This window comes from Perca flavescens, chromosome 17 (assembly GCF_004354835.1).
Source record: "Perca flavescens isolate YP-PL-M2 chromosome 17, PFLA_1.0, whole genome shotgun sequence".
Taxonomy (NCBI): domain Eukaryota; kingdom Metazoa; phylum Chordata; class Actinopteri; order Perciformes; family Percidae; genus Perca; species Perca flavescens.
The window spans coordinates 14,133,001-14,159,315 of NC_041347.1; the positions used below are offsets into that span (position 1 = coordinate 14,133,001).

General features: G+C 40.7%; 2 protein-coding genes across 2 annotated transcripts; one reads left to right on the forward strand and one right to left on the reverse strand.

Annotated features, from left to right (window-relative positions):
* Positions 1-1,007: 1,007 nt before the first annotated feature.
* Positions 1,008-16,005, reverse strand: fbln7 (fibulin 7). The gene is made up of 8 exons (XM_028603666.1): positions 14,904-16,005; positions 13,491-13,653; positions 9,400-9,576; positions 7,033-7,158; positions 6,753-6,890; positions 6,016-6,153; positions 5,504-5,642; positions 1,008-2,596 (listed from the first exon to the last, which is right to left on the reverse strand). Exons 1-8 carry the CDS (start codon positions 14,979-14,981, stop codon positions 2,224-2,226), a joined length of 1,332 nt encoding a protein of 443 aa, XP_028459467.1. The 5' UTR covers positions 14,982-16,005; the 3' UTR covers positions 1,008-2,223.
* A 162-nt stretch (positions 16,006-16,167) lies between these two features.
* Positions 16,168-25,066, forward strand: zc3h6 (zinc finger CCCH-type containing 6). Its single transcript, XM_028604334.1, has 12 exons — positions 16,168-16,635; positions 18,981-19,200; positions 19,312-19,422; positions 19,512-19,761; positions 19,864-20,006; positions 20,749-20,874; positions 20,967-21,081; positions 21,218-21,327; positions 21,422-21,654; positions 21,740-22,155; positions 22,244-22,441; positions 22,862-25,066. The coding sequence occupies exons 1-12, from the start codon at positions 16,550-16,552 to the stop codon at positions 24,352-24,354; spliced, it is 3,501 nt and encodes a 1,166-aa protein (XP_028460135.1). The 5' UTR covers positions 16,168-16,549; the 3' UTR covers positions 24,355-25,066.
* Positions 25,067-26,315: the final 1,249 nt, after the last annotated feature.

A 26,315-nucleotide genomic window follows, 5' to 3' on the forward strand; every position in this document is an offset into this window, starting at 1 on the left:
GCTTTCCCATACACTCATATTTCTAGATTTCTTCTAAACATTTATCCCACAGGAGCCCTCTTTGCTCTCCTGGATAATAAAAGTATGGCAAAATTCCTCAACAATGCCTTTCATTCATCATCACTAAAGTCACAATAAGCACTACGAGGAAGAATCGACGGAGCACTAAGGTTACCATGTTTCTGTCACCGTGTCTCTCTGCTGGCTTTGCCTCAAAGCCCTTACTGTATATTTTTATCATTACTCTTTAGCAAATGGCATGTGTTATGTAGCTCAGTGCTCTCCAATTGTCTCTGGCAATCTATCCTTCCGCCTCAGAATGGATGAAACATGTGCACATCAAACGGCCTGAGCACATGCCTGAAACAAAGGCTGCAATGTTGAGCCCTCCTGGTATGGTTACTGAAGGAAATTACGCCTGCCGTTAAAGGCACGTTGTCATTTTCAGAGCAGTGTGTACCGGCATCAGGGCATGTGTTTTGATTCTCACCATCCACTCCCTCCTGGAAGCATGCAGCTCTTCTGGAGCCTGTTATTGCAATGTAAACCCCTAGATGGAGATGTGAGAGGAGGACAGAGTAAAGGAAGTTAAGAGAACACATGTGGTGAACATTAGTCTCTTCTTTCTCTAACAAGTATTAGACTGACAGAGATATGTTTTTAAAATTTGACAGTTACTGTTCCTTGTATAAAGAGTAATACTGTGAAACTCTGTTTGTGGGAAATGCTGTTTTGATTTGGATTGTCTGTGAACTTCTGCCCCAGGGGTTATATTATAAAACACACATTCTTCCTCTCTAACCTTTCATCCATTCAGTCAGAGCACCTTTTATAGCCATCCAGCGTTCATTCATCAACTATGCTTTGGTTTGAATTTCGCTCATTAAAATTCACTCATAACGTAGAATGAAAACAAGCACTGCCACAAGGACATTTAATCGCAGACTGTTCAGCGTCAAGTGAGGTAGTTCTAACAAATACTGAAATGTTAGACTGCCTTTATTTCAGTTATGCAGAGACAATTAAAATTCCACTTAAATTGTGTAGTGCATTTGCAAGCTTGCCAAATCATCTTTGATTTAGAATATAATGATTTCTAGGTAACATACAGAATATGAGTAATAGAGAAAATATGCCCACGTACAGTACTGCATCTACTGTTAAAAAAACAACAACTCCCTTAGTATAATGGATGGTGCCTTAAAGGTTCTGTACTCAACGTTAAGAACATAAATATAGCAGCAAACAAAGATTTTCTATGCAAAGATATAGTGGATTAATGGTGTCCTGAGCAGAGAATGAAGTCACACTCCCCTTTGTGCGTGTTGTGATCTGAACTTCTTCTTCTTCTGTTTTTGTTCTGATAGCCGGTCCGGCCGTGCGTGCATGTTAGTGCATGTGTCTGCTAAAAAAACAGGTATTTAATGTATTGGGAAACTCAAAAGACACACACACACACACACACACACACACACACACACACACACACACACATAGGGAGTGTGACTTCCTTCTCTGCTCAGGATGCCATTACTCGACTATATCTTTACACTGCAAATATTTTCTTGCTGCTCTATTAATGTGCTGAATATCGACTACAGCTCCTTTAAGCTAGTAGAAAAACAAAAAAACAAATATACAGTATATGATGGAAGATAAATATGTGGCTTACAGTATGTTACAATGTAAAAACCAGGAATAATGTTTCAAATAATTTAGAGCCACAGGAGCACTAAAGTCTTATAGGGATTTATCATCAATAAAGCGAGTGCAGTGCATCAGCCCCGGGGCCGGACCCTGAGCTACACAGACATGATCTATGATAGACATAAAAATACAAACATAAAGCAACAGCAATGTCAAAAACAGTTTTCCATCCCACCCAACCCACTCAAGCTTTTGTTTAGCTAGTTTTCATGCATTCAAACACACTCAGTCAAACATCCGTCAAAGCTCATACTGACACTACATTAAAAAAAAGCATCTATGATGTGTTTTGCCATATATTGTTATTTATAATATGACTGTTAAATATTGTCTTGTCATGCTCTCACTCTTTTGGTAATTTGGCCACTGAACAAATACTGGCCTGCGACTGGCTACTCAGACAAATGAATAATCTGATATGGGATTCAAAATCTTTTTCACTCAGTGCCCATTACACATTCTTCCTTGTTCTTCTTCTTCTTCTGTCTCTAGTCTTCCTCCGTCGCCAGCTCGCTGTCAGTAGTTGTAGGGTGAAACCAGAATGGTAACTCTGGCCACATGTTTGGCCTGAAAGGTGCGGTCGCTGTACTCAGACATGTCCACATCAACGCTGATCTCCTGCGGCCCGCGCAGCTGCTGGACCAGAATCAGCTCACCAGTCTGCCTGTCTGAACGCTGCATGACAAAGATGCCTCGGGAGTTTCCGCCCACTATGCCGAAGCGCAGGCTGTCCGGCCCAGTTCGCCCTGGGGCGGCGGCGGTCGCCATACGGAAAAGTGTCGCAGGAGTCTGCAGGTTGGAGGTCAGCGACAGGTAGTGGAAAGATACGGTCTTAGGAGCCAGGTGGCAGGAGCGGCTGTCCATGGGGCAGGGGTTTCTCTCACACTGACTGCAGGACAGAAATGCAGCACGTATTAATAAGCAGCGGGGCATTACAGGACAAAGTGGTAAATTATTTCCATTATCTGTGTGTTGGGCAGATGTCACGTAATGCAGCCATTTTGTTACTGAGAAAATTATTACATAATTATGAGACCATGTTTATAACCGTTTCTTTGTGACTAAAGAGAAGTGACACGTACATACAGTACACATGAGATCATGTGCCCTGAAGTCTTGGATTATAGCAAGCCGTGAACTTTTGTCTGCGTTGTGAGCAGTACTTCCAAACTTCCATCTTTGTGCACTACAATCCGAAAACCTGCATAGCATTATTATGTAGTATAAAATGGGGACACGGCTACTGTCTTACTCAATTCCCTGCTTTCTGCCTTGTTACAAGTGTTTTCCCAAACATTTATTTATCCCCTCTGCTGGCTGTGGAGCAGTATTTCACCACATTGATTGTTCAGTAGAGGTAGACAGAGCTTTGTTTCAGGCTTTTAAATGAGGCAGCTTGGTGGTGACTGGCAAATAGGGAGATGGAAGTTGTAATGTCTCCAAACTTTTGGCCAGGACACAGACGTTCTACGTGGTTTTAAAGAAGACCCAAAACATTAACAGAACATCATTAAAACATACTTCGACGAAGACTGGAACCGTTCAAAACTAAGTCCCATGTGCCTTTGCAGTGCTTCAGCGTAGAGCACAATGATGTCCTGTCGGCCGTTACAGTATTGTGCACACAACTATGCTAAAGTTAAAGCATACAAACCCTGTGTCTTCCTCCTATTACCCTACTGCTTTTGTCGCTATGACCACCTTCTCCACCTTTAGCGTTTATTTATAAAAAAGATGTGACGTCTAAAGACATGCTGACTGACGTCTAAAGATGTGCTGCATCTTGTGCTGTCAGCATAAAATGCATGAAACAGACTTCCAACCATTTCACAAAGTCAAGGATCCTTCCTTGAAAAGGTCAATCTGGTGTAAATTCCCACTTATTATTATTAGACACTGCCCAAAAGCCATCAATCCCCACCCAAGTCTCGGTCATGGTTACACCAATTAATTTAGATAAACCTGAACACTAAATCAACCCCACAACACTAAAACCCAGGTCACATAAATGAACACCCAAACATTACCAGAACATCATTAAAACATACTTTGACGAAGACGAAGCGTTTATTTATGTCTTTTGAATGCGCCTCTAAAGCACTGTGGCGTCAACACTAATGGGATAACCGTCCGCCATCTTACCTGGGTACTGTTTACCATTGCCACCTATGGGCAGAAACTTTATTAAACACGACGAGAATTAAAGAAAAGTCCATCAGGAGTTGTGCTGAAGATATTAGCCTTCCCTAACAAAACTTTATCAACAAAAACAACTCCTCATTTACAGCAAGAAGGCTCTTCATCAAAACAAATCCCATGCCAGTGGACTGGAAGTGACAGGCTTTATGGGAAATTAATGTGGTCCTATAAGTTAGTTATATGTTATGTACGATTTATGACAATAGTAAATATACTAATATATAACAGGTTGTTTCTTTCTTGTGTGTCTGGTTGTTAATTACCTGCCTATGACATTACTACTGAATATATTTAGGATAAAATATATTGCTTAATGTATATTAGCCATTCAGAGTAGCAAAGAAGTGATTACATATTAAGTTCAGGCAAAAATGTGAAAAATAAAATGATGTCTGCAATATAAATGCAAAATGATTAGATTATCTTCATGATTGAACATATACATTTGTTCTCTTGGAGCTATAACAATCAAAATTCTACCAACATCTTAGATTTTTGGTTTGTTCTGGACAGACACAGTTGTCTTATGCTCATTTCTTTGAATAAAAAACAGTATTGAGGTATTGGTAGAAAAATATAAGGAGTATAAAGATGAGATAACATGAGCCTCTTTCATCATAGCTTCCAAGCAATTCTAAAACTTAACCCAGGTAAGATGGCCACCATGTGGTTCCATCCCGGAATGGATCTCTTAATTACATCCATGGGAATGGCAAGTCAGAATTACATGTCAATTTATGTATTGTTCTATATCTATGGTGGCCACTCTGTGTTTGTCTGTTTGGTTTGGTTGTCTTGTCATGGTAATCAAAGGCAGTTTCGGGAAAGGGGAATGGATGATTCGGGAGTGGACTAAAAAACAATCAGGCTACATCAAATATATTGATGACAATGTTATAAATTATTACATACACATACACTACACAGTCTGCTACACGTGGAGAGTGACTAAAACCCTTTTTTTAAGGTAAAACTGAAAGTGAGTGCACCCAAAATGTTTGTAATCATCACTCATTGCACAGGAATACTGTGAACATACAACTACAGAAATACATGCAACCAGGAGATTGGTAGTACATGATGGATGTTTAAACTAGTTTTAGTAATGGTTTTATCGGCAGCCTCGAATTCTCATCCAAAAAATGTTTGGTTAACTTGGCAGTTAGTGATTTTGCTGCGCTGCCAGATGTCAGCAGTTACCATGGCGAGTTTAATGTTATTTCTACCAATAGCAAGGATGGCCACAAAAACTAAGTCCCAAGTCTGAATTTTGCTTTACATAGTTCACCTGGAGAACTCTGAGGCTGTAACACCTTGCCAAGTGCAGCTCTTCAATGCATGTATTTTAACCTCTAATTACACATGCTGGGTTACTGGCACACCTAGACACAGCAATGATCAGTTTTATTTCTGCTTTTCTTGTTATTTCAAGTCAAAATGGAGCCCATTAGTGTCTCACAGTTGGGTCTGATTTATTTTATCATTTGAAAATGTATGACACTTTCCTGCTGACACGTGGATGATGTGATCCTGACTTTCACTGACAAAACAAATAACAAAGAAAACAAACGGGTCACATTGGGGTGTAAACACTTACAAGGGAGATGTCTTGACGTAACTGATGTCGCCATGAGAACGGGGACACTCTGGGTTGACACACTGAAAGCCTCCCCCCATGTTGATACAAGTTGTCCCTCCGCTACAGTTGTGCTGCTGGCTCAAACATTCGTCCACATCTGGAAGACAAAATAGCAGAGGCATGTAAGAATGAGAAGCGGGGAGAGAGACTTGCCAGACTGACTCCCTGCTTCCTGGTTACCACAGTCGGAGCAGGGGGTGCTGTGCTGTGACTGTTTATTTGTTTTTTCAGTTTAGTCTCCCACAAACGCTTCATGTCCTAAAGATCCTTCTGCAAGGAACGGGTGAGGTCATTCATTCCACTGGCAAGCATTGTAAGCTTCAGGGGTGCAAATGAAAGTGGTAATAAGGTTTTGGGCTCCTCGTCTTTTTAAGTCACAGGTATTCCTCTCTGGAGCTACATACCCAGCCAGATCTGCAGCCAGGGCTCTGTGAATGAGCCTTTGTCCTCTGTTCCCTCTTGTCACTCACCCTCACAGCTCCGCCCGTCTGGGAGCAACTTGTAGCCGCTGGGGCAAGAGCAGTGGTACGAACCCGGGACATTCACACATTCGTGGACGCACAGCTTCCCTCCTTGGTCCAGCCGGTACACCTCACACTCATTTACATCTGTCAAGAAACGCACAAAGAAATGCATGCCTTAAACATGCATCATGACCAGGCCATTTTGCACGTAAAAGTAACTAGGAGAGAGGAGATATAGGTAATTATATACCTTGTACAGTTTACGACACACTCTGAGGAACCAAAGGATGTTGTTTTTGTGCCTCAGGTTGTCATCACATTTAGGTCCCTTAGTTTTGCCCTTTAATCATATTAGACATTACCACATCTGAGGCAACGGCATGAAAATCCTCATTTCAAAATGTTACTCAATCAAATAGATCTTAACAGCAACTGAACTGTGACCTAAATGGATGCTAATCTGTTTGTAACCTCTCTAGAGGATTATTTTGTTTTTTCACAGACTGGCTCCACACATTACTCTCATTTGTAACCATATTTACTAGAGGAGTAAAAGATTTGGGTATTCAGGAATCTTTTCAGCAGTAAAGTCCCTATAACATCTGCTATTTGTCCTGCTGAGATGCCGTTAAGCAAAGCACCAGCTCTAGGTAAACTGCTGACCTTGCTTCCCTGAGAGGAGGAGCAGCAAAAGAAGACTTTCCCCACAGGGATCAACTAAGTAACACATAATTACAGCTCACCCTGACAGATACTGTTGTCAGAGGTGCCACTCATGTGGAAGCCTGCATCACAGCTGCAGTGTTGGGCTCGATTGACTTGGGCACAGCGAGGTCTCCGGCTGAATGCTGGGTCGTTCATAACACTCCACTCGGGTGGTGCTGCATAACGGAGAAAAGATGAGAAATGATCACCTATGCTAATTTCATCTTGAGCTGAACACATTGTAAACATGTAGAGTAGCATATCTCAGTCTTGACTGACGTTCAAATACAAACGAAACAAAGAGTCTGTGGTACCAACCTGTCTGGGTTTGGTGCTGACAGTGAGAGCCACTCCAGTTCTGGGGGCAGGTGCATTTGTACTGGTTAACACCTTCCACACAGGTACCTCCATTTTGGCAAGGATTACTTGCACACTCACTTATATCTGTGGGTGTAGGAGAGAAATCACTGTGGTCAACTTGTTGAGAAACTTCTTCTGAACCTCATGTTTCCATTTTCTCATTATACTGATGCATACAGATCAAAGGCACAACAGCTGCAGTTTTGGAGATGCTTTCTTCTGAAATATATATTACTGAGTTGAAAATGAAAAAAAAACAACATGTTTTTTGATGTGTCCTTCGACATTGTTTTAACAGTTCCTTATATATTCTCAGTGTGCTTCTGTCAACCTTGACAAAATAAACAAGACTAGATGCTTAATACGGCTTTCAGAACAAAATATATAGAAGAAATCAACACAATGGTTGACTGAAATCATCTGCAGCCCAATTTATCAAACTGCACAAGGAAAAGTGATGGTAAGGTGGTCCTAAAAAATACATAAAAACATCAAAGAGACTCTGTAAGCCTTGTAAATCCTGTCTACCATCCATCCATGGAGCGGCAATAAGTGTCCACCCACTTTGATAACTGATACTTAAGAACGAGAAACTGGTACTGTCATTATGGGCACAGTATGCCAACAGTAAGTCAGTGACGCCCTTATATTTGTTCCATTTGTGGAAAAGTAGTAGTTATCTTGATCTATTGGGGATGACTATTAAAGTGTAATTCAATCAAATCCATCTGCATCTTCAAAGTTTCAATTGTTGGCATAAGTCTATATGGACGTATACTATGTTTTACTCATATCTTTATCGTATTGTGAAACATCAAAATAAAGGCATACATGCCTTTGTTGTTTTGGAAATTTGAAGTTTTTTTTCTTTCTGCAAAACAAACAGTTGTGAAAACTATTCTCAATAAGTCAATAAGTTCCCATAACAAAATTCTCAGGTTAACAGTAATTCTACTCACATTTCCATGCAAGCTTCATGCATGCTTCTTTAGCATATTCTTCTTTAATAAATTCCTTTGACAGTGAGTAAGACTTACACCTACTGAATACATACTGGAGACGTCTCAGTATGTATAAAGTACATATCCGTTAATTTACCCACCAATGTTAAGTCACATTTGTGGCATATAGATTATTAACCATCAAACCAAGAAGATGATAAACCTGTATAGAATGTACTATCACTCGATACAGAAGTACTACAAAATGAAAACAAAAGGTAGGAAAAATAGTATATCATGCCTTATGATCTTTGTTTCTGCAGTCAGCTCTGAGAGTTGTGCAGATGTTAAAATTATGAAGCAGGCCACAGTATACTGGATGAGCACCAATCTCTTTAATGTTTTTGACTTCCCCAGGGGCCACCACAGCCAGGGCCATAACATGAAAAGGCCCACTTCACTCTGCTAGATATTTTTTAACTCTTCTTAACTTTAAAGTTTTCACACTCCGTCAATACTGCTTTTTAAGCATGACTAAATTTAGACCAGTTTTGCCGGGCTGAAAAACACGAACAGGGGTAATAGTGTGCAGAGTCAAACCTTCTCATGTTGTTTTAACCATGAATGTCAATAAACGTATGCACATGTTCAACTGAGTCCGCCACTTGGAATTTCTGGAAGAGTGCCACCAGCACAGGCTGAAGGGGCTATCAATAGCATGCTTAGCATACTTCTGTGCTATCAGACCATGGTGTGGGTATAATGTCTGGACCTAACCCTGTCCAGTGGGACTGCTGTCAAAGAACCAGGGAAACATGAGCAAGAGAGGTAGGGTTTATCTTACAGTAGCCCAACCACTGCTGCTCATGAAGAGTAGAAACCTGGAGGGTAAGGCACCCCACAGTGGAATGCAGTACAGGTGTTTTTCTGTGTTCAGAGACATTTAATGCCATTTTAACGAGGGCTTCATTCAGTACGCAGAGGAGCTCCAGCCACTAAAGAATGCCTCTTTTCTTTGCCTGTTATCTGTGTGTGTGTGTGTGTGTGTGTGTGTACTGCTGTCTCTTTCAGCCTGGCACTCAAACACTGCTGAGCCAAGTTCACCCTAAATTGGTGCGGGGATTTCTGCTCAACAGTGAATAATGCACAGACATAGCAATTCCTGACCCAAAACATTCCACCGAATCAGAAAAGTACTGGATGTGTGTTTGTATTTGGACAAAGTCGTGGGGGTGAAAAGCTCCTAAACCTGTGATGAAAACAGGTTTAGCTGAAGTGAGACTGCATTCCTCAGCTGAATCAAATGTAACACTGGTCTCACACATGGTTAGAAATGAGGATTTTTAGCAGGGTAATAGGCCTGGAATTCCTGTGTCTTGCTTACCTTTACAAATGGCACTGATGCCAGTCCAGGTGCCGTTGTCCTGGCAAACACGCGTGGGAGAACCGACAAGATGGTAGCCATGGAAACAAGTGAAATGGACCTCATGTCCAACAAAATACTTTGAGCCAAACTTGGTTCCGTGAGCAGGGGCTTCCAGAGAGGGGCAGGTGGTGGGAGCTGTGGGAGAGAGAAAGAGAGCACGAGAGGAAGGCTGGTCACATGTGGAGTAAGCTTCCCGACATCCTCTGGCATTCTCTGCCTGGGGATATACACGTGTCACTGGGCAGTGCACAGCCTTCATGGGAGAGGACGGTTCAAATGCCTCATTTACAGTCAACCAACACAGAACCGGCCATTTTTATGAGTCTGAATTTCACCATCAGCCAAATGTTATGCTATATTGCCTTCTCTGGAAAGTTTAAGGCTTGTATAATATAGAACGTAATTACATTACATAACATGGTGAATGGACAATACAATTTTTTCTTTTATGAGAATGTATGCTTCATCCAACTATAGGAGAAAATGTTTCCTATTCTTTCAACCTAATGTGAAAACTACTATCAGAACACTTAGATACTGTATGATAAGTCAACCTCCCATGGCCAGACCTCCATCATGTCCAGCTCGTGTTTTGTAATATAATGAAAGCCCATTGTGTCTTTCTCTGACCACTTTAAGTTAGAGCATGATGTCACAGGGATACAATAGGAAAGATAACTGTGTATATGGTGTTTGCATGTATTGTATATAGGGAAGCATATAGAGTAGAATAGGCTAAATCCGCCTAATGATGAGTTCTGAAAGAAGATGGTGAATGCTGCACAACATTATTTTGATAACATTATCATCAAATTATATTTTATATTATTTTATTAATTCATTCATTGTAACTATATATGTATCCATTCTTTATTTACATTGTATTTAAATGTGGATTTGGGGATTTTCATCCTGATCTGAGCATTTAAAGCAGGTGGTGCAATCATTTCAGTTTGGTCTTATCATTTTGTTGAACCTTTATTAATGTGTAAATGTAAAATATCAGCTTCCTCCTGTCTTGCCAAGTACTCTCCAGAGTTATGGACTGCACTGGTCCATCACTAACAAATTGGCCTCCGTGTCTGCTGCCAAACAACACAATTCCACAATTTGACTTCCCCTGTCAAGTACCCAGCTCTGTAACTGAGATGGCCTCGCACTGTTGGGTGAATATATAATCCCATAATAGAAGAAGCCATATCTGGCTCTCTAGTGTGTAAAAACAGTTTGAAGATCAACTTTAAACAATTTAATGTTCCCAAAATATTATATGGTATATTTGATGTGTTAGAATTTTCTGTTTCCTTTAAGTGAACAAGCATTCGCTGAATTACTGAGCAAGACCTCAGTCATATAATGATGCATGTGAGACTTTATACAGTATGGACTGTCAATTAAATGACCACTCATTCTGTGAACTCTTTCTGTGAAAATAAATGCGTAAAATAATCAAAATCCAACTTATAGTTTTAAAGGTCCAACGTGTAGGAATTTCTTCCATCTAGCGTTGAGATCATATATCGCAATCAACTCTCTCGCAACACGCAGTGCAAAGTACGTATTACAGCTACGTTAGCCTTCGTGCTTCAAAAAGCTGGTCTCTTGCTCTTTTCAATATCCTTTTTCTTTTTTCTGGGTGAAGAAGAAGACTCCTGTTCCTGAAATTTGGATTTTGAATATGTGTGGTCCTCCATGTTTCCTTTTTCAAACTTGCCGGGGCCGGGAAGATACGATACCCATTAGAAGCATTAGCAGCACCTGTGAGTTTATCATGTGACAGCGAAAACGCAAAAGGCGGAGCAGTATATCCTGTATGTCCCTTACCGGCTAACGTATTTCAAGATGGTGCATGAATATGGAGCGTCTACCCCAGTTCATGCGAATGCTAATGTAAAATTTCAAGCCAAAAGGAATATTTGGAATTGATGGTGAAAAAGGACAAGCTTGTGAACGGGCAACACAAATTTTGATAAAGAACAACTAAACACGTTACACACTGGACCTTTAAAGCGAACCATTTACTGTGCGTTTATTAGTGGAAAAAATATAGACATCTATTCTGCATTTTTAGCATCCTGTCTTTATGGTATGTTGATTTTACAGCATATACCTAAAGAACAGCATATTATGTTATGACTATATAAAATCAATTTCATACAGTTACTCATCATAAAGTAATATCAGAATGGCATCCACCAGATAATTTTAATACACTTTAAATCATCTCAATCAATTGTATTTAAATTGTAAATTTGAAAACTATAGCCACTTTTTAGGACACAAATATTGTGTAAATACTAAATACTTCAAATTAATCAAATTTCCCCTTACATGATTTATGCCAAATGGTCAAACAAGCAGAGAACATAAAAAATCATGCTTCAGTGACAGAGCAAACAGTAGTTTCTAACTTCTGTAAATAGAAACAACACACATTCATTAATTTATTTAACTGAGCAATTAGACATGTTTAAAATAATAACCTCACCAAATTCCATTACCCAGTTTATTGTAAAATGTCTGATCTAATGGAATGCAATTAATTCATACACATGTAACATGATGGTGACATTATGTATATCCCTGCATAGCTCTCTGCCCAGCCACAACCTGTGCAGAGGTCTCATCAGCCAGGATAAGTGAGTCAGTTGGATTTAATAATTGACAACTACTGTATATATGATTTAGGACAAAATACCCTTTTCAGAGAAGACATTTTGACAGTGACAGTGGGAAAAGTAATGAATGAAGGATGGCTGAATTCCATTTAGCTACTTCAGTGTCAGGGTCCTGTTATTGTGCATGCTGGCTCACTCTCACTCACTGCCATGACTTACTCAGACACTTGATAGAACAGAGACATTAATATTATAAGTAACTCCTGCTGTGACGAGTCAAAATGTGTGCTGAGAAAAAGGCCTTTAAAGATGATGATGATTAGCCTGACAAGCCAGACCCACATCAAGATGTTGGGTCTGGGAACTCACTATTGGCAGGGCTTAATCCGAGGGGCGGGATAAACGGTTGTCTTTCAAATTCCCTCTGCACGCAATAGAATAGCGCTACAACCAACCAGAGCAACGAAGAAGGTATCCGGTTGGCAAAACTCAGAACACATCTTCCTTTTTTAAGAATGACTTCAGTGCCGTTCTTTGTTCTTTTCTCAAAGAAAAGCTTAAAGGTTCCATGACATGGTGTTCTTTGGATGCTTTTATATAGACCTTAGTGGTCCCCTAATACTGTATCTGAAGTCTCTTTCCCGAAATTCAGCCTTGGTGCAGAATTACAGCCATTAGAGCCAGTCCCACAATGAGCTTTCCTTAGGATGTGCCATTTCTGTGTCTGTAACTATTGAGGAGGAGAGAGGGGGGGGCAAGGTGGAGGGTGGGGGTGTGGCCTTGACCAACTGCCACTTTGCTCGTTTGAAAGCCATGATGTCTCTCTCTCATGGATGGGCCAAATTCTCTGGACGGGCAAAGCAGAGAAAGGGGAGGTAACCTTGCTCCTTATGACTTCATAAGGAGAAGATTCCAGATCGGCCCATCTGAGCTTTCATTTTCTCAAAGGCAGAGCAGGATACCCAGGGCTCAGTTTACACCGATCACCATTTCTAGCCACTGGGGGACCATAGGCAGGCTGGGGGATGCATATTAATGTTAAAAAACCTCATAAAATGACATTTTCATACCATGGGACTTTTAACTCCAAGTCTTCCAGAGTCACGGCCAAAGCTGATTCGAAAGACCGCTGTTCGCCAGCAGCAGCAGCCATCATCTTTGTTTTCAAGTAGCAGGGAATTTATGCGGAACCGTCGTAACTCTGCCGTCATTATGTTAAGCCCGCCCACTGACTCTATACACGATGTGATTGGCCTGGCTGGAGTTTGGCTTTTCCAGCTCGCAAGCCAACGGAGAGTTGCTAGACCCCCTGGCTGCAATTTACATTTGCGGCCGATAGGGTGCGTCTAGATGTCTAGGCTAGATGATGATGATTATGATGAGGAATATGATGACTAGGGTGGTGGTGTGTGTTATCTACTTATTACTCACCAGCTGACTGGTCAGCTTGAGGTAACTTGGAGACAGAGTTCTGAAGCGTTGCCAGCTTTGACTTCATGATCCTGAGGCCCTCCGTAAATCGTATCTCCTGGCCTTTCAGAAACTTCTCCATTTGACGAAGCACCCCAACCACCTGATGCTTATCCATGCACGTCTGTGGATAAAGAATGAGCACTATGAGCAGAATTAAGAGTTCTCAAAGACTTGGCAAAACATTTCAAAAGGCAATGGAATAAAGGTCACCTCAGTTTAATGGTCATAAAATATAAAACATGAGCTGTGAATAAACATTGATGTGCAGCTGTGGAGCATGATGTAATCGAAACTTAAACCATCTTATTTGTGGGCACATGGTTGTTATGGTTACAAAGAGTTTTCATTCATACTAAAATACATTATGTAACACGTTTGTACTTGCATGATTCAGTCACCACAATATCTTTTATTTTAAACTATATTTTTTTCCCACTACTTTCCATTTAGACTTCATTGCACTCACATGTGAGATATTCTAGGCCCACCATCTCTCTTCTTCTCTCTCTCAGCCCCTTTTCCACTTACAATCACAACTCTAGTGGCAGATACAGCTGGACAAAAGCTGTCTGGCAGATGTCAGTGGGACCTAAATCCAAAATGCTGTTCCTCTGTAAATTTTGCATGGTGGTAGGCACATGCTCATTGGATAATCCTGAATGGGCAGACTTAAAATAGCATGGGTGCCACAAGCAGTTACTTGAGAGGGAAAGCTTGTCAAACCATTACAAAGTTCCTCAGAAAAAGTGCCTCTAATCCTTTCAGGAGGGTTTATTAATCACATGCTCATAGGAACAATTTCTCTGTGCAGCATACCTTAAATTCCTGCGCTGGTAATTTGGAGGGGCCTTGTACAATCACAACTAGCTTCAATACATTAATATTCATTGCGCACATAGTTCGGACCTGTGTAGTAGTTAGACAGTGCTCTGCTCCTTTTACCTGCCCCAGGCAAAAGGGAAATGCCACCAGCTGACAAGACATGAGAGGACTCATATCCGGATGCTACAATGGAAGTTTTTTTGGAAAAGCAAAACGTGTAGAGTAATTTCTCCAGCGGAAACATAGACTGCACAAACCTTTGCAAAAATTAAAATGACACATACACACAATTGGACAAAGTGCTAAAACAGCATAAAAGACAATATTATTGGTTGGGGTGACTTTTTATGGATAATAAGATATTTTATATATAGATAGATAGATATTAAAATGTATTACTTTTCCTCAAATTTATAAATAGGCCTAATTCACAAATATGGTTTGCTCAGATTTTGAGATTCGATATAGTAAAACACTTTATTGAGCCCGTTTGCCCAAGCGGAAGAGTGAGTTGTTTACATAAACTAATGTAGAGTAATTTGCTCTTACCTGAACGGCACCATGACCACTCTGGATAGCTGTCAAACACAGCAAAAGCAAACACCTGCGTCGAAAAGACCATGCCATCTCTTAAAGTACAGTAAAAATAAAGTAATGCTGTTCCCTGTTGGTGTTCTCCAAGATTTAGAAGGCTTCTTTTTTAATGGTGCTTGTTTAATATCCAACAAGAGTTATTTCTTGTAAGGTTCTGTCCCCTGGTTTAAAGAGTTTGGAGGATGCTCATCAGGTGTCTGAGACAGAGATGCGCTCCCGTCTCTTTATCTGCGCTCTCAGAAAGTTCAGCCTCTGCAGCTCTGCACGCCACCTAGATTCCTGCAGCAAGAATCCCTCCCACCGAGATACTCCCACCTCGTAGCCTATGCTTTTCTCTTTACATCTTTATGTTGCTGTCAAGGAAAGTTGCCCATATAAAGTCAGCTATATTTATACCTATATCTGGCAAAATGCAGTGTAATATGACCTTGTGTTTCTTTACTCTGTCATAGGGTAAACAATTTCCTTTTCCTTAGAAACTCAAATGACTGGATCTCAGACCTTCCTCGGGATATTATGATGTTCATTACGAAACAGGTCGTTATAACCGTATCTCTGATTGACTGAGTCGGATAAACACACACACAATTATCAATCTGTAACATCACTGCCACTAACGCTAACCAGTTAAGCAATCATTGTTTTGTAGACCATAGAGAACAACACTCATTTCAAGCCTGTAGTCTATTGACTAAACATTTTACTCACTACCGGACTTGAATTGTTTACTCGAAGTTACCGTTGGACAAGCTTGTATTTTAGGGTTTGGCTTGTAGAGTCAGAGCTACATCTGGCGGTCACTGACGGGACGGCACAAGCGCGTGAATTCGAGCCAACAACGAGTGTGCGCGCGCGTGAGTGCGTGAGCGTTAAAAACAAGGAAATAAATACGTAGCTAATACATATGGGTGTATTATAAGAAGCTAATAAAGCGATGAAGAGATTTGGCTTCAGCTGTTTTGTCTTTAAAATACCATAAACTAGGTTCGTTGTAACGGCGTTATACACAGTTAGAAATTAAAACATTGACAAAGAACAAAACTGTGCGTCGCGCATTCACTTCGTTGTTGCAGATGTTGAAAATAACTGACATTGCTTTGAACCAATAAGAATGGGAGCTCTCTTTGCCCGTGCGATATCTCACCAATAGCTGATGAGGATTTGTTGTGACCAAGTTAGATAGATCCTGATACGACTATATATACGTGGGGGAATCGGAATACATGATCTAGGAATGTGCTGCAGACCTCAGAAGCCATTTTGAGATGATGTCCCTGTTGAGAAATCCTATGAAGATGCTGAAATCAACGAACATGGTTACATTTCTGTCTGTTTCTCCCTCCGTCTCCTCTATTTCACCATGGCAGCTGTCAACCGACGGGACATTAGCAAAGCGGGGTATCAAGCTGTGCTCACAGAGTTAAAACGTCATTGATATGAAAGAGGAGAGTGTCTGTTTACTGTCTCTGTCGAGACATGTAACACCGTGAGTTTTTTTCCAGTCTGAAATCGTCCAGCATTTCTCACAACCCAACGTCTCCTTGAGTGACTGAGTTAATTCACTCTTGTACCGGAGAGAAAGGAGGCAGATCCGTTTTCCAATGGCTTCTGTGAGCCTTGTTTCCAGTCCCCCAGCCCCTGTTCTTGACAAAAACATGACAGACTCTGAGCTTGCAGGGGATGAAAGGTCGAGTAACATTCTTATGCAATTCTTAATACGCTCATCTGTGCGTTTCAGTGCTGTGGGTCTACATGCTTGTTTTACTGTTTTCTTTTCTTTTTTTTAACCATGAATTGAAGGGATTAGAGTCCACGGTTTTCCCCCTCAAAAATCTTTGCATGCCTCTTTGGTGCAATTGAATAACGCTGTCCAAATAGCCTAGGTGTCCCATCACCGTGTCGATAAGACTCATTTATGATCATTTCCATGCAAGATAGCAGACCTCATTGTTTGTGTTGTTGTGGTACTGGGATGAATTCACGGCTTCATTGTGTTGCCATCTGCAGGAGGCTATGCAAATGACTATGATGTAAATGCCACGCCCATCCTCGTACTGCACTCCCCCTACCGGGCACCTGGCAGTACTACTGAGACAGGGTTCACGCAGGGTTGAGATTATGTGCTTCTGCTGGATACAAACCATGGCTGTGTGTCCTTTTAATTGGTCTCTAGTCCTTCCAGGGCAGTCAGACCATGTAAACAGAGAGGGCCAAGAGTTGGCTGGTGTCAAACCAAAGATTTCACCAGGTGGTTTCCCTGCCTAACACAAGTTCAAGCAAAGAAGAGGAAACAGCTTGTGTAGTGTTGTTTGTTTGGAACAAAATCTGGCGTATTCTCCAGCTATTGAAGGTGTGTCTATCCCTGTTTTACACCTTCAATGCCTCACTCTGGGCATCTGCTTTTTCTATTACATGGATAGACCGGTCTTAAAATGGTTCAGAAAAGTCATGTTATTCCAATAGGGACTCAAATGTGATTGCACTGGCTCAATAAGGAGGATTGTGGTTTTATTGAGCCTTATGGTATTACTGGAATTATGGTCTCACTGGAAAATAAATGTTTTTATACATGTTGAATAGTTATGCTGGGATATTTATATACCATCCTTATACACGGTATTCTAACAGTGATGCTAGTATTAGGAATTTTCCTACATTTGTTATCAATCTTTAGTTAGCTACATGACTACGGTCAAATGTCAAAATAGAAAAAAAGCAGTTCATGCCAGTTTTCCCCAATCGTATGCAACAAGTTGGTAAATGTTTTATATGGAGGTCTCTGTGGCTTTAAGCGGACTAAAAATGAAGTTTAGGTACATTATCATGGTGGCTTTGAATGTGAAGGGTGTCAGGTTGAAGCCTGATCTGCATGGGTGTCAGAGGAAGAGGTAGCTGGTGTCTGTGAAAACAGACCTGGATCAGTGGGTGGACATTCTTTCCATTTTAGGGTGTTTTTGTTTCATGCTCCTGCCTGCATTATATTTTTAAAGCAGCTGACAATACATGGTATGAAACAAATATTAACACTGGAATTATATACAGTATATGAACAATATATATATATATATATATATATATATATATATATATATATATATATATATACTTTTAAATGAAATACTGTTTGTTCTGTATTGTCCATCTACTATAATACATGTGTTGATTCCAAATCTAGAAATTTGAATCACAGCCGATCCAGTCATACTTTTAAATGTGGACCAGGTGTTATAAAAGCTTGCTTTTAACTGCCAAGCTGTAGTGTTATAACCAACTAAATGTACCCTTACCGTCCCTGTCAGAAACATAACAGATTATAAAAGCAGTGTGTGTGAAGTAGTCACCTGGTCACCAGCTCAGTCATATTTCAGTAACAACTCCTCTGCAGACACACAGGGGTCATGGGTGCTGCAGCAAAGTAAAAGAGCGAAAGCCCAAAATTATGCTTACATACTGATCATAACAGTAATATAGGTGTCTTTGAAATATGAACTACACTGTGTTTTTGTTGAAATTCCATCCACATATGTTTGCCATTTTGCTTTTTAAATCAGACTAGTTTACTTAACAGTGATAATGGACCTTTTTCTCAAAGGTATGTGTGCCTAAATCATACTTCAACCACTCATCTCTGACCTCAGGTTGTCATTATGTAAATGAAATCAGAGGTTTTCATGAATTTTAATCAGCCTGAGGTTGAATTTAGTTTGGCTTTCATGAAATAACGACACACTGGTTCACAGGAAATCAAACCTTAGCCTTGAATTATTGACAGGATGTTTTTAGTACAGGAAAGGCTCAGGGCATATTGGAAACTGTCTGGCATGGTATTTAGTAATTTGCTTCAAATGAAGGGAAAATACATTATGACAGTTTTTAGTATAATTCAGTGTTTTATTTCTTATGAAGTTATTACAGCTGGGGATTCTGATTCTGATTTGCTTATGATATGGAAACATTTGAATAAGCCTGAGACTGATAAAATATAGCATATAAACCCATGCACTTATACTCACTGTACTAACTCTTTTTTAGAGAGGATGGTGAACTGGAAGATGGAGAAATAGATGATGAAGGGATTGGAATTGAAGAGGAAAACAAAGAGGCTACAGAGGTAAATGAAGACAAAGAGAAGGAAAAGGAAAAAGACAAAGTTAAAGAGAAAGAAGAGAAGACTCACAGGCACTCCAGGAAAAGATACAAAAAGACCAGAGAGAAGAGAAGGTCTAAAAGAAGGAGGCGTGACAGACAGAAAGTAAGATGCTATAACATCTCTTACTGCTACAGCAATGAAGGCATGCATGTCAACTACTTAGACTAATTCATACTTCATTTGAATGTTGTGTTTTTCCTTTGTTCTCCTCAGCACCACTCCCCCTCCAGCAGCTCCAGCTCCGACAGTTATGACTCTGACTACGACCGAGCAGAAAGGCCCAAAAACCGTAAGAGCCAGGGATCTGATGGCCAGTCCTCTCAGGTGAGTTCACCACCGCTGACATGTTGACGCTTAATATTCCTAAAGGCATTATTGTCTGACATTTTTCTCTTTGACTGTTGACTTGCCAGCATGGACGGGATTCAAAGGGAGGCCATGGCAACTCGCAGAAGTCCCCGCCGCACAAGAGCAGTGATTTTGACAAATACAGCGACTACAGTGATGACAAGTATGACTATGATGAAGAGGAGGATGAGTACGAAGGTGACATGTCTGAGTATCCGCAGTCAAAAGATACAATTTCCCAGAGTCAGGGAAGAGGACGCCATGCTAATGACCAGATGAAGAGAGGAAGCATGAGGGGGATGAAACAACAGCAGTGTATGAATGCTTTTCGAATTCAAACACCTTTCGTAGCAGATCATTCCTGTAGAAACGTATTTGTTTTATGTTTGATCACTTCTTCCAAAATGTCATTTTTAGTTGGGCAGAGAGGAAGGGGCCGAGGGAGTGGACCAGGAAGAGGACGTGGGATGCTTAACAAGAACAAGAAGCTTAAGGGCAAACCCTGGGGAGGACGGGGACGAGGTCGAGGAGGAGACCAGGGCATGGAAGACATGGTACTGGTACGTGTGTCTCTGAACATTGAACCAGATTAATTAGTATTATTTATTATTTTAGAAGTATATAATACTCTACAGCTGGCCCCCTGTAACAACGCATTATGTAATAACAATGCATTATGTAATAAAATGTCAAAATGTAATAAATATTCACTTCATTATGTGATAACACCTGCATTATATAATAATCTTTTGTAATGAAAATCAGAACTCAATATGTATTAAATTTCTCCGCATTTTTTAATAATTATTACATAATGCGGAGGTTCTTACAACATCCTGGGATTTTTAACGAAAATGTAGTATGGTGCATTATGTAATAACCAACCAAAATGGATGTCTTCATTTCTGTTTTATAACATTGTAATGTTTATTTTATGAATTTGTGAATCGTGAATCATGGTGACTCAAAATTAATTTTAAAAAATATACTATTTTTTCAGTAGATTACTATTACCTTTCATCATTACATTTATTACATATTGCGTTTAGGGTTTTTTATTACAAAATGGGACAGATTATTACATAATGGGAGAGTTATTACATAATGAAGTATACATGTTCATTACATGTTGACGTTTTTTTACATAACACCCCCTAACAATTACATTAGTCATCATGGGGAATCAAGCTGAAGTACTGTATATATTTTTAGTGTCTAGATCATATGTAATTTGCATGTTTTTACATTAGTTGGGGGTAAAAAACAAAACTAAGACCACATCTTGTTTATTTTGTGACACAGGAAGGAAAAAATTCCGGTTTTCAGAAGAAACGGCCAATCATGAGCAAAGAGTTTATCAATCAGCACACTGTCGAACACAACGGTAGATACATCTGCAAGTATTTCCTGGAGGGTCGATGCATCAAGGTATACCAATGTTCTTTTACTTGCTTTAACAATATATGCTGCAATATTTTTAAAATCATAAACACAGATTAAATGATTTCTTCTTCATACAGGGGGAACAGTGCAAGTTCGAACACGAGCTTGTCGTACCAGATAAGAAAAAGGAACTTTGTAAATTTTACCTCCAAGGATACTGCAGTAAAGGAGATAATTGCATATACATGCACAATATCCTTTACTAACGACAGCAAGTGTTTTTTAATTACATTTGTGTTATTGCATCGCATAATATATAATATAATAATAATAAGTGAAATCTCATTACACCTTTTAATTAGTGCTGTTCCTTAACCTGTGATTGCACATGAATACCCGTGCAAGTTCTTTCATACTGGAGCCAAATGTTATCAAGGGGACAACTGCAAATTCTCCCACGAGGCTTTGAACGATGTGACCAAAGGGTTGCTTGATAAGGTATGACAAAAAGAAAACTTATTTTTTTACTCTTCTATGCCAAAAGATTCTCTGCTCTAATTATCTTTATTTCTGCTTCGGACTCATTTATCAGATTATTAACACCGAAGAGGAGAACGCCCGCGAGGACGAGTTGGAGCTAGAGGATCTGAGAAAGCAGGGCATCGCCCCACTTCCGAAGCCTCCTCCTGGGGTGGGGTTGCTGCCCACTCCTGGTCAGAGCAGTCCTACAGATGGAGCCTCTGGCCAAGCGGGGAAGAAGATCCCCTCCCTGTTTGAAATCAAGGTTCAACCTACTGTAGACTTGGCACAAAAAATTTGTCTGAGGTAACCAAAATCATCTGTAATCAAACTCAAAATCAAACTCTTAAAAGTTTATTCTCAACCTAATTGTGCACATTCCATTTTTCAGTGGATCCAACTTCTCCCAGAATCAAGGTGAATGCACCAATCCGTTTAGTGGAGGCTCAGAGGACACACAGAGTGGAGGTATGGTGCCTTCAGGCCTCTCTGCTCCTCCTATTCCTCCCCCTGGATCACCTGTTCCCATGGGTCACCCCACTGGACCACCGATGCCACAGAGCCCACCAGGACAGCACCCACCACACGGATTTCCAATGCACCCACCAATCCCCCCTGGTCAACCCCCGCCCTTCCATGGAAACCGACCCAATATCAACCCTCAGATTAATATGCAGAGGCCTCCATTCCCTCCCATACCAGATCTACAGATGCTGCAAAATCTCCTCCCTTTTCCATCGTTGGGTCAGAACCCAGTAGAGTTCTTCAGCAACTTCCTCCGAAACCAGGCCATGGGCCCACAAGGAGGTTAGTGTTATAGTAATATCGTTATCCTAATTATCAAGCTAATTATCTTTTAACTGTAACTGAAATTGTTTTATTTTCAATGTTGTAGACCCTAGTCTGGCCTTCATGCAGAACCTCCAACAGCAGACGGGTGCAGAGTCACAGTTGCAGTCTTTACCACCAGCAGTACAGAAGGCCATCTTTTTACACCTGACACAGCAGCAGCAGCAGCAACAACAAGACTCACATCCACAGGGAAGTGAGACACAGAGAGCAGAGGGCTTGGATGATAACAATGCAAACAGAGGTAAGTGCCAAGGGGCAAAAAGCAGGTTTGCTGAATTGATTAAGATCAAATAAAACCCAATAAAAGCCAGAACCCCCTGGAGAAATGGACGAACGTGGCCGGTTTGGCTCAGTTGGTAGAGCAGGCGCACATATATAGAGGTTTACTCCTCGACGCAGCGTCCGCAGGTTCGAGTCTGACCTGCGGCCCTTTGCTGCATGTCATTCTACCTCTCTCTCCCCTTTCATGTCTTCATCTGTCCTGTGAAAATAAAGGCCTAAAAATGCCCAAAAATATATATATAAAAAAAAAAGACGAACGGACAGAGGTGAAAACAAACGCCTCTGGAAAACAAGGTGTTGATATACAGACAATTTATAAGCATGCTCTGAGAGACTAAACATTTAAATATGATTTCATCTTTTTTTTTTTTTTTTACAGATGAAACTACAAACTGGTACTCAAGCGACGAGGAGGATGGGAGCTGTGTTTCCTCCATCCTTAAATCTCTCAAGAAGCAGAATGAGATGCATCAGTCTCAGTCTAAGCCCCCCCAGGCTTCCCCAGCTGCTCCAGCACTGGGCGACCCTCGGCTTGTGAAGGCCCCACCCAGTGACCCCCGTGTGAAGACTGACCCGCGACAGCGACCCCCAGATATGAAAAAGGAGTGCGATGGAGCTGCGGACCCACGGTTCTCCAGAGACCCCAGGAAGATGAGACCAATGGAGCCTAGTTCTTACCGCCAGCAGAGCCACTCCGTTCCTAAGAAGCCTCCTACAGGAGATGACGATGATGAAGGAGAGAGGGAGCTCAGGGACAAAGCTGTTCTCATCCCTCTAGATGCCATCCCTGATGTGGTACTGCGGGACCCTCGTTGCCAGTTAAAGCAGTTTAGCCACATCCGGGTGGACATCCTGCTCCAGCGGCCAGCCTTCGCTCAGACAGTGGTGTGGGCCCCTGAGGACCTCATCCCTTCCCTGGTGCCCAAACAGGAACACTCCATCAACCTGCCCCTTCCTCCCCTAATTGCAGACGCTCAGATGAACCGAACAAGCCTACCTGATCATCCCCCCATCTCCAGCCCTCCACCAATTGACCCCAGACTGGTAGCTGCACGTTTGAAGGAACGTATGAGTCGCTTACCTTCTGGATCTCTAGAGTCTCGGTCCTCCATTGAAAGACCTGTAGATCCGCGCCAGAAGAAGACTCTGGACCCCAGACTCAAGCGTACAGGAAGTCTGGACTCCAAGCTGCTGGGTCAGAAAGTGCCCTCCTCTGGGGGAGGAGTTGTGGACCCCAGACTACAGAAGGCCAGTGCTAGCTCCTCTCCTCATGCTGTCCAAGTGAAGCCGGAGTCTGAGAGGCTGCCACCTTATGCCCCTCGCTTGGCATCCTCTGGTGGAGGGCTAGAGAGTCCCACTACAATCCTTGGGGGCATCAGTCTGTACGATCCTCGTAATCAAACCGAGCAGGCTCAGAAGGAGCAAGCAGAGACTCCCAAAAAGACACAGATTTTGAAACTCGTAGCTAAGAAAGACAATACTCCGCCACTCTCTCCAACCCAGCGAAGTGGCTCTTTTGAAGAAATCAAAAGCACAGACATTGCCTCAGACCAGCATCCACCTTTCAGTTCTCCCACAGTGACTCCTGCCTCACCTGTCAAACCCCCTGCAGTTCATAACCTCCCCATCCAGGCACTAGCCGGGCTGATCCGACCCCAGTACACTGACCCCAGGCAGGCCAAACTAGGAGGACAGAACTATACAGGAGCACAAGAAGAGGCAGAAGAAAAGAAGCAAGAGGTAAAGAAGGAGCAGGAGGAGGCCATGGAGGAAGAACCAAAACATGACGACCCACAGGAGGAGGCAGACGACAGGACACTTAAAGATGTGTTCAAGACTTTTGATCCCACTGCTTCCCCTTTCTGTCAGTAAACAGAAATATATATATATAAAGTTGCAGAAGATTTGTATTTTGATGAGACGTGTCTATTCATCTTTATTTAGCTTTACATGAACCTATTTATTTCTGTATATAAATGATCCTGTATAGAATCACATACTATCTAGTGCGCCACACATTTGTCAGTATGGAGATGCTGCTAGATATGTGCACAGACACAGTGTATAGTTACTTTTGACAGAATCATATTAATGCAGAAATGTGTGTTTTTGAAAGTTTGTATGTTAAGTCTTTTATCATTGTGTAATTTTCATGTATGTTTTAAACAATCATAAAAAAAGGAATTATGTTAACGTCTGTAGCTTTTACTAAGGACTGACCCAAATGGGTTAATTACATACACCCTGTAGAAAAGATCATCCACTCACTCACTTACTACATGCAGAGAGATAATGCTGAATAATTGGTCAAAAATAAGAATTCCCTTGAGTTAGAATTTTTGTATTTCCTTATTTATTTCAAGACACTTTTATATTAATATACCTTTATGTTCATGCTCACTTTTATGATAAGGGCTATTGTTTTCACAATAAGTCAACAGATGTTTTCTTGAATATTTATATTTTTTACCAACCACCCTGATATGAGTTTGTGATTTGTCACGCTGATCAGGTCAGATAATCAAAACAGAAATTAAATTCTCTACACAATATGAGACAGTTATCTGCTTAGTTGAGAAAAAAAGTGTAACTTTGCAACATTGCAGCTATTCGGTTTGTGTTTTGTACATTGTTGGACCTTTTTCATTTTAGTGGCCTAAATCCCTTGAAGATAACCCAGCGGTAATGACTGCTAATAGAGTGAATTAATATTGGTATATTGGTTACCTAATTTGATTTTTCGTTGTCATTCCTTAAAACAGTTACTGCTGACAAGCTTGTAAATAGCAGGTTAACTGTCTTTCACTTGTTTACAGAATAGGAAAGAACTGTACAATACAAAGAGAGACAATATTAGCTTGGTCACACTGCATTGATATATATATATATATATATATATATATATATATATATATATATATATATATATATATATATATTATATAAATATGACCTTTATGACTATGTTTCATGTTGAATTCTGTTGGAGTTGGCTGTAGAAGTATCCTACAAAGGGTGATTGTTGTGGGCTTAAGGTGGCATAATGCTCAGCATTTTGTATTATTTGACTGTTTTCTGTGTCTGTTAAGGTGAGCCATGTTGGATTGAAAGCTATGTACTTTTTTTTTTTATCAGTTTCATAATTCACATTGTAATTGCCTATTTTGTATCATGTGTACAGTCTGTTTTTAAGTGTTTTAATGAAGAATGCTTTTCAGTTTGGTGGTTATGGTTGTAATAATACTGAGAGACAATTTAACAACACATGCTCAGCACATTTCGGTGATTTTATTATGAATAACTGAAATAAAGAGATAAAACAATACAAATACAAAATAGTTTATGTCATCTACCTTGCTGAAGTGTCCTTGAGCGTGACAGTCTGTGAAAAGCTCCCTCTAAGGGTTGAGTGGGTTTCACATTGTTATAACAAATAGAAAACAGGCTTCTTATTTCTTGAGAAACTAAATACTACTTTGTGTTTTGAAGGGGTAGTGGTCACTTGTAGCTAGGGTTGCAAAATTCTGGGAATTTTCAAAGTTGGAAACTTTCCATGGGAATTAACAGGAATTAACGGGAATTAATGGGAATAAACTGAATATTTTTAATATTGCATGTTATAATACTGTTAGTCTATAACAGGGAGCTTAAATGTAGTTGAAAAAACCCATCTTGCAGCATAATCTTGGTTAAAACAACCTGATTTAATGCAACTTCAGTTGAATGTCCTCCCTATATTCGTCAATGACATGCACGCATGCAGTAATCAGCATAGGCTACTACATAATACATAACCCATTGCTATTAACCTGTGTGTGTTAATTGTATAGCCC

Bases quoted from the DNA above. Each gene is read 5' to 3' on its own strand.
- fbln7 (XM_028603666.1), bottom strand. From the start codon at position 14,981: ATGGCATGGTCTTTTCGACGCAGGTGTTTGCTTTTGCTGTGTTTGACA. The intron at 13,654-14,903 runs GTAAGAGCAAAT...CTTTATCCACAG, and splicing joins GTGGTCATGGTGCCGTTCAG to ACGTGCATGGATAAGCATCA. The intron at 9,577-13,490 runs GTGAGTAATAAG...TCTCTCCCACAG, and splicing joins TCAAGCTGACCAGTCAGCTG to CTCCCACCACCTGCCCCTCT.
- zc3h6 (XM_028604334.1), top strand. From the start codon at position 16,550: ATGGCTTCTGTGAGCCTTGTTTCCAGTCCCCCAGCCCCTGTTCTTGAC. The intron at 21,082-21,217 runs ATATCCTTTACT...CTGTGATTGCAC, and splicing joins TAATTGCATATACATGCACA to ATGAATACCCGTGCAAGTTC. The intron at 22,442-22,861 runs GTAAGTGCCAAG...TTTTTTTTACAG, and splicing joins TGATAACAATGCAAACAGAG to ATGAAACTACAAACTGGTAC.